Source organism: Hippichthys cyanospilos, chromosome 13, assembly GCF_059441005.1.
Source record: "Hippichthys cyanospilos isolate Australia breed blue-spotted pipefish chromosome 13, RoL_Hcya_1.0, whole genome shotgun sequence".
Taxonomy (NCBI): domain Eukaryota; kingdom Metazoa; phylum Chordata; class Actinopteri; order Syngnathiformes; family Syngnathidae; genus Hippichthys; species Hippichthys cyanospilos.
The window spans coordinates 14,226,533-14,235,645 of record NC_142381.1 but is presented as its reverse complement, the minus strand read 5'-3'; the positions used below and the strand labels follow the sequence as shown (position 1 = coordinate 14,235,645).

Here is a 9,113-nt window from a genome sequence, read left to right as displayed (position 1 = left end):
TTTTTACTGCTTAATTCATATTCCGCAAACCAAATAATAGTGAGGATATCGTGCTTATATGAGTGGAGCTGCAAAGAACATATTGCAGATATAACATTATCTTAATTCCTAGTTTCAAAAACGGAAACTTGAATGTTGTAATAGTTCACCACAAAAAAGAAATAGTTCAAGCCATTGTTAAATTGTAATCATAATAGCAGATACTTTTTTTCATACAGTAGCTACTGTATTTCCCCAAATGTTAAAGTGTTCAACATTGCAGGGTCCCTGTGCTCAAATTTGTGTGTTATTACAACCTTCAGAGAATTGCTTGTAAATAGTCTTAGTCAAAGTCAGTAGGCTTCAGTCATGAGAAAATTTGCTGACTCGATAGCTGTGGCGAAATAGACCAATGAAATATTTCTCACATTTTTTTTTTTTTGGGGGGGGGGGGTTATCTGCAACATATGTTGCTTGTATGACAATGACAATAATGTTGAAATATTTCCTTGAAGCAGCACCGTATAAATGTACAAATTTGCAACCTGTTCTTTAATCTTATGGGAGTAAAAGTTTCATAACAAAAGAGCTGTCAAAACCGGCAGTGGAATAAATACAAGTTATTGTGTAACAGTAGGGCTGCATATCACACAAACATGTTTGCCATTATCAAAGTTTATTGGTACATAAATTGTGCAATAAATTCATAACCAGAATATTTCCATCTGAAATTGTCTGCAAAATCCATCATCTCTGAAAGGCCACCAAAATTCATCTGTATCATTCACTCACATTCATGTGGACTCTGTTCCATTCGCTTCACGATCCATTACATTGTGCCATACTGTATGTAACGGGCTGGCTGCAGCATTTTAATTTTAGTCATTCAACAGGCTAGTCAAGTGCATAACATACCCACTCCAAAGTATCGAATCAGCACAAACAAAAATGAAATTTATAAAGCTTAACAGTAAGTTTAAGGCGTGGTCCAATTACAGTGTCATCTCATATGCATTGTCAAATACAAACATTTGTCATTATCAACCAACTTTACTTGGGAAGTAAATTCCCAGCGGTCAAAACATTGGGATATACTTAGTAGCTGATGCTTCCCGTAATAGCCGATTTCATGTGACCTGTGAATATTCATGTGAGAACTGAACCACAGGGGTAAATGAACAAAGGGGATCAGTCATTAAAAAAAATACTCTATCATAGTAAAAATCTAAACATGTCTACAGTGATTGGGGGATTTCAGGAATGGCAGCTGTATCTCGGGAATGTCTCCTATGGCGCCTACATATACAGTGAATGAGGATCATGTTCTCAGGGCACATCCAAAGGCTTCAAAAGAGAGGCTTATTTGATCATCATTTAAAACAGTTTCAACTACCAGCTTAACTGTAACGGCCTCTACCTCTGAGGGTCATTGTCACAGATGTCATTTATTGTCTGAAAGTTAGACTGTAAGTTGCCACAACAGCAAGGTTACACAATAATTCAAGTTAGCCAACAGCAAGTGTATCCTCAGTGAGAAGTGGGCGGAAATTTAAATACACCACTACAATTTAATGAGATCCAATTCAAGCGCTGTACTAATAAGACTTTCTAATGTGAGACAATGTAGTAGTTATTACTTTTTTAAAGTTTTTAATGGAGGGGATTAGCATGTGTTGTGCTTCCATTTTAATTTACGCCATACTTTAACTCATTCACTGCTATTGACAAAACCTAAGCAGTCAAAACAATCCATTTTAACTACTGAGTCAAAACTACATTAGTACTCAATTAATGCCAAGAACTTAAAATTTATGTCTTAAGAAACTAGACATTTAACCCCAGACATATGTTTTGCTTCCCCGCACATGGTAGGGTAAAGTAGGGTTTGAAAATGGTCGACACTGAATGAGTTCATAAAAAACATTTTAAACAAATATTGATACAGCGCTTGTGCTAGTTCTCATTGTCTTGTGTGATGTTGTAGTTACAGAGGTTTGCTGGTCATTGAGGGAGATCCAGTGTCAAATTGGTTACTTGAGACATTTTAGTGTACATGGTGACTTGAAGACAATTCCAACTATTTTTTTTTTTCTTAAAGGGTTTTGTCTAAATTTTCATGTCAATATTAAAATGTTATGTGGTCAAGCTCCGGCCAGCATTGTTTGGACTGCCACGGCCTGTTGCGTAAGCCACTGCATAACTTTATATGTCACAATCTACTTGCTTAACTCCAGAAAAGAATTATCAAAACAAGTACAGTACACCACAGCCACATTTGCAGCCCTACTTGAAATTAAATAATTCATTTACTAGCAGGAAGCCATATCTGCACAATGAAGATTCACTTTTACTTTGGAGTGGCGAAAAGGTAGGACATATGACACGGACTTTTTTTTTTTTTTTTTAAACAACTAGCTCAAGAGTGGTTTGTTTCAAGCTGCTAACTGCTTCGATCTTGAGTATAGTCATAAGCCTGAGGCAGCGAGCATGTACAAGTGTGCTTAACATAGTAAAGGAAGCTGTGACCACAGGAAGCAGTTTTCCTCTATCATCAGTTTTCTTCTATGAGGTTCAAGTCCAGCTCTGTGCAGTCTCGTTCGAACAGCAAATGGGCCTCGGGTGTCGCAGTTCTTTTAACGGTATCGTCTTCGTCGTCCTCTTCGCTTTCACTCAGGGGTCTGATGCTTGTGCGGCCCAGGAACTCCACAGGCGACGGAGCAGAGTTCTGCTCTGTTTGGGAATGCGGCATCGCCATGCAAGCACCAGAGACATGCGCCTCACCGTTGCCAATCTGGAAAAAGAGGCAAAATCGATTTCACTATTTTGCACAACGTAATGTGAAACGCTTTGCTAGTCTTTGCTATTGCCACGATGAGGTTTTAATGGTACAAAAAGACCCAGATGCCTTTTACACGTAGAACACAAACGAATGACCCGCAAGGGGATAACCAGAAAGCAATTTATATCACTGCATATTAAGATTAGAAAGGGGGTACCTCAGGTGTCTATTTAGGGTTTTTAAAAATCAGAAAATGAGCCAATTTGAATTGATGCACTTGTTTACGTGGCATATTGCAGGTTTAAAAGGGTTACAAACTGCTTGTATGCATACACTGAAAAAAATTGTTGAGAAGCAGTTAACGATAAAACTTGTTCCACTTCTTTGTTAATGTTAAAATGCTGCCGGGTTTCCCCAACAAGGACCATAGTGTGACGTTGCAATGGATACATTCTACGACTTATATTTTCTATGAAGGAATTCAATAGCTGGTGCTCGACATTAAGCTTTTTTTTTTCCTCACACCACAATTCCATTGCCTAGAACCCACACCCAAATGTAATAAAAACAGTTGACTAAATAAAGCACGACAGTAATGGCAGACTTGTTGGATTAGCGTGATGAATTAATCAAACTTGGCTAGGCTTCACAGCTTGCATTATCACAAGTTTTGTTTAATTACCAGCTAAAACATTGCAGTGGTTTCTGTTTCGTAAGAGCTGGTCTACATTCTTTCAAAAATAATAAAAAAATCGGGACTGATGTTAAGAGATCGATGTTGAAATTACCGGAGGCAGTTATGAGTCACTGTGAAGAAGGACTAAAACTAACCTGCGTCATCTTGCCGAAGTCCAGCCCCGGTCTGGGTCCAGGTAACACATCTGCGTCGTGGCGTCTCTTCAAGCGCGGTCTGCGCATGTCGCACGGCTGCGAGTGGCATCGCGGGAGCGCTCCGTGCAGGTCGCGCCGAGAGGAGGACGGCGTGCTGCAAGCTGACGTCGGGGAAGGGGACAAAGCCGTGAACTCCGTTCCCGAACAGCCGTGTGACAGAGAGGAAGCGTGGGCCAGCGGAGGGTGCTGTGACAACACCGACGTGTTCAGAACTTGCAAAGGTGACAGAGAGTAGCGGCGGTATAGCACTGAGTGTCCGACGAGGGGGGTCGGGGATGAGGAGCAGGAGGATGGGGTGGCAAATGACGAAGAGCAGGCTGTTTTTGGTGAGTCGCATTGATCCCAGGTAAAGCACCATGAGAGCGAGGAGTCGGTAGATAACGCTAAGCTGAAGAAAGTCGGGCTTGAGGAGGAATGTAGAGAAGATGACTTATAGAAGGTCCTGGGGTTGCAATGAGGCAACGAGCTGGCGACTGATCCTAGATGAGACGTTCCTGAACTTTGGCTGGCACGTTTTACTGGGGTCCATACTTTGGACGCGCTGGGATGCCACGTGGAGCGGCACCGAGACAGGTCTTCCGGAACAGAGAGGGAGCGACAGTGGCGTTTTGGAGGGGGTGGTGGAGGGGAACTCTGCAAAGCTTTGGCTGTCATGGAAGCCTCTGGTACATGGTGAGGTTTTGTTACTTGGTGAGGCCACGTGGACTCGAGTCCACATGTTGCATCCAGAGGTTTGGCTTTGAATGATGGCGGCGTCACATAGTTGCTCTCTGGAAATGCCAAGAGAAAACTTGACACAGATTGTCACATCTGAACTCATTCCCTGCCATTGATGAGTATGACTTGTTAATTACATTTTTCATCTGGGTTAAGCAGGGAAGCTTTTGATGCTACTCTCCTGTAAATGTCAAACTTGGAAACAACTTTACTTACGCACAATCACCAGTAGATGGCATCGATGCCCCATTTTAGATATGAGCTCATTACAGTTTGTGCAAATTATCTTTATTATGATTATGAAAGAAAGATAAAGGGCAGAATCACATTTTTTCATGGTGACAGAAAAAATTCTCACACTACTGAATCTTTTTAAAATCCATTAGCTTATAGTTTATTCCATCAAATACTCAAGTGACCCCCTTCCATCGCCCCCTTTTTTAATGACCAACTAAGGTTGAACGTGATTTGATGCGAGTGGTTATAACAACCAATTATCTTCGAAACATATGAATTATTAGACACCCAATAAAATGCCTAGGCTAACCCAATTGTCTACCATGATTATCGTTAATGCACCAGTCTTCACTTTCAAGGTCAACAAAAACTAACTACCATTTAGTTTACACATACATATTATAGGTACTTTAATTTATGTAATAGTGTACATTAAGTCACTTAGGGATGATGATTCATTAACTATTTCAGTGCCATGGAAAAGAATTCTCATCTTTTATAACAGTAATGACAATAATAAATCATAAAATTCTTGTCAAATATGTTTTTTATGTAGGGGTAGCTGAGACCCTTACCGAATGCTTACCGTATAAGCCAATTGAGCACTGTTGTGATAACTGTGATCGTTGGATGGCAGTGTTTCCACACATATAACATAGATATTATATACATGCAATTTAAATTAAGGAATGGAAAGCATTCTTTCATCTGATACCACCCATATTTACATAGACATAGCACACAATATTCTGTTGGCCTTGAAAGATGAGTGAAAATGTGAAATATACTGGCCCTCTAGGTTTCCTTTTATGATAATGCTTGGCAATGAAAGAGTTAATATTTCCTATTTCATAGTGCAGACATGGTTACTGCGGAGCTTCTGGGCGGATATTTTTGGTCGACCTATTTTTAAAGTAAACTTAACCGATTCGGTGGACTTTTTCCCCATTCCCAGTGTAAATATAATCATTGAATACGACATCTTGTGGGCCATGAAAATGTCAAAATGATCTAAAATGGCTGGCAGTGAATTGAAGAATGCATCACTTATTTCTGTGAACTTGCCTTTTGTTGATTTGCAAGCACTCCAGGAAATAGTGGGGCTGGAACATATTGCAGGGAGTGTCTGTAAAGATGCAAAAAAAAAAAAAAACTCAAGTAAAACCACATTTCCACATACTGTAGCAATACAGGCTTGTTTTTCCAGCACAAGTGTGTTGGCAAGATGGAAATAGTTGCTTCAGCTATATAGTACGACATCATACTATACCAAACAAAAACCATGTAATTGTCCTCTACAATGAACCTAACTTGAGAGAGTCTTAAGTGCACACTAACAATGGAATTTGACTCAGATAAACGATTACGCATTGTCACATAGGTATCTATAAATGTGAGTGGTATATGACTGGTATAAAAACAGAAATTTGGGACAGACTTTTTTTTTTTTTTTTTTTACCAGTCAGATTACCAACTTCAAATGGTTGTTGTCCTAGGAGTGGAACCTAAATGACTCTGAATCAACATGCCTGTGTTGGTTGCTGTGAAGTGGTGCCATTTCGCACCAACTGCTATGAGACACGATTAATTAAGAACAAAACCAAAACTATTTATGCCAATCCCTACAGCACTACCTTTTAAACAGGAAATGCACCTTTGAAACATCCTCTACTTGTAATCTATGTTTAAAGAAAAAAAAAAGTTTTATCTCCTCCCAAATCATTTTTTAAACACATACAGTAAGAATTATTGAAATGGGTGGGAAATGTTATGTCGACCAATCAAGCGATAGCATGAGGCCTAATGCAGGTGTCAGTGACATGGGGCCCCCTGAAGACCACGTGAGAAGCCCATGGTAGTGTTCTAAAATCAGGTCAATGATCAGACTGCAAGGATATTAAAGTTTCCTACGCATATTGTAGAAGTGGTCGTTTAAAAACTCTTGTATAAACTATTAGTGTATAATTTTAAAGGTATTTAAATATTCCTGTACCAAATTAAATTGCATACCACATTCACATTGAAAGCCTTGTGATAAGGTTCTTCCAAACTTTGCTTTCGGAGTTGCTCCGTGATAAGCGTCACCATAATGGTAGCGCCTATCCAGGAACAGACATGCGGAGACGTTCTGTCAGACACCTGGCATTATTTATGCCATGTGCCCTGCACAACTCATTTGGCTCCACTGGTTATCACCATTTTTATTTCACCTGAAAGGAAATGAGAAAAAAATCATTACAGCGGGGAATTAATTGTTTTAAATATGCAATAACAACTTATCAAAGAACATTCTGGGACAGTGGTTTTTAAATATGGGTACAAGTACCCCATGAGGAAACTTTAAGGCATTTAAGGCAAGAGATTTTAACAGGATTTTTGGAGGTATAAAGAAACCTTAAATTATTTTTATTGCTGTGACAGAAACAGTCCATTTTTTTTTAAATAAGAGCAAATTAATTGCAGCATGAAGCAACTTGCTGCTAAATGGTCTTAAGTGTGACTCATTTGCAAAACCTATACCTTTATTTTGCCAACTTTTATATGGATGTACATTGTCATTATTGATAATTTTCCAGAACATGAGACAGAAATAAAACTAATTATGCAACACATTCTATCATCTGGAGGTTTTGAATAAAATATGCAGTTATACCACTACAAAGGTAGTTCAGATGCTTTTAAAAAAAAAAAAAAAAATCAGACATGGATGGCAGAGCACTCAATTTGTTTTCCCCATCCAAAAATCCTTTGCATTAGATTTGGGGTACTTGGCTGGAAATTATTACAGACGGGGTACATCATTGTAAAAATGAGTTCAGAAACATGTTTCCAGTACATTCCAGCATGAAAAGTTGGAATGCACGTTGCGATACAGAAAATGTAGTGCAAAAAGTTTTTTTCCAGCAAGTGTCTAATAATGCACTAGTGAAAGCCAGGAGCAGAAGTTCATGTTCACAAAAGCAGAGCACACATGGACACGAGGAGACCCAGAACAAAGAAACACTTCACATTCCATCATGGTCACTTAGTAAGTGAGCATTGCAATCCCCTTACTTGCACAAAAATTAAAAACTACATTCACAGCAAAAAAAAACAAAAAAACATGCAGAACAAGGCCCAGGTGGAAAGCTTTGAGATGAATATGTGGGAGTCAAAGTTAGTGGGGTCAGCCTAAACAGATAACAGCAGTTGTGACTTGTGGAGAAAACCGAAGGGGGAGGGAGAGACTAAAAAGGGAGAGAATGGGGGAAGTGTGAGGAAAATGAATGGGGATAGGGGTTGGAAGCATGCCATAGGATCTTCACACAAGATTCAAAGGAATGATGACAACATATTCAACATTTATGATAAAGGCAAATGCAAAACACTTGGATACATTTAAATATTAAACACACACACACACACATTCGTCTGTGTATTAACACTAGCCTAAACCATCAAAAAATACCATCAGCTTGTGTGTTATCTAATTAGTGAGTGAAAACTCAAACCATAAATACGATTAAAAAATAATATGGCTTCTACAGCAGCTAGTAAATATGACACTGCGATTCAAATTGTATTTGTTCTAGAAAGCACACATTATGTTCCAAGTCCAGGTTAAAACTGCTGACAATATGCAACTGGTAGAATATAGTCTGACTCAATAATGTTGGCAGTCCGATGTGGCCTCGAGGGCCTTCCTCCTGAGGGCAAACGTGGTGCTACATGTCAAAAAAGGCAAGCCTTTTAACTAGAACATAAGTATGCAGACCAGACTCTCACAGATTTTATGAGCAGGGACACCACGTTCTAACTATTCGAGCTCATTGAACCCCTGAATTAAAGTGCATTTCAAAATATCACACACGATTAACACAGAACAATTAATTGAATAACGCGATTGACAGCAACCGATAGTTTATAATATCTTAACTTATATTTGGCGTAGTTTTCTACATTCATTTTTCTGGACATTAAACATTAATTCAGTCCACCAGAAACGTCAACTACAAGGCAACTATTCGTCACTGTAAAACACGTCTGATTTTTTTTAAATTCTTTTTTGAAAACACTTTCTGTTTAGCAAAGTTAGCTCGGCTGCATAATGCAGATCGTGCAACACAACTTAGCAGTCGTCTCTGCTAGCAATTTAGAAAGATAACGAGTGTCATTAAATCGTCACACTTGGTTCATTTTATGTTGACTAATAGTTTGGCATGCTATTTATTTGCTGCTGTTATTCTTGAGACAATGTGACATGGCGGAATAAACACGTCCGAGCAGATATGGTCGCGTTAGCTAGCTTTACGCAGCTTATTTGGGAGCTAGCATGCTACAGCTATCTTGATGTATTACCTTCGTTCAGCGGTTCCTTAGCAACCGAAGCTGCACACAGTGCTCCGGATGAGAAGTGCTGGGCTAAGTATTTATATAGCCTCTGGACGATACCATCTTGAGGGGGGGATAACTTGCTTTAAATGTCATTGTCAGAGAACAACGCAATCGCTATTCCTATCATAAAAAAAAT

At 39.1% G+C, this 9,113-nt stretch overlaps 1 protein-coding gene across 1 annotated transcript; it reads right to left on the bottom strand.

Moving 5' to 3' along the window:
- Positions 1-636: 636 nt before the first annotated feature.
- LOC148413962 (protein FAM53C-like) lies at positions 637-8,979 on the bottom strand. Its single transcript, XM_088432239.1, is given in 5 exon segments — positions 637-2,770; positions 3,590-4,464; positions 5,651-5,729; positions 6,614-6,813; positions 8,942-8,979. Coding segments are annotated over 4 exon segments (1,272 nt in total). The 5' UTR covers positions 6,692-6,813; positions 8,942-8,979; the 3' UTR covers positions 637-2,530.
- Between the last annotated feature and the right edge of the window lie 134 nt (positions 8,980-9,113).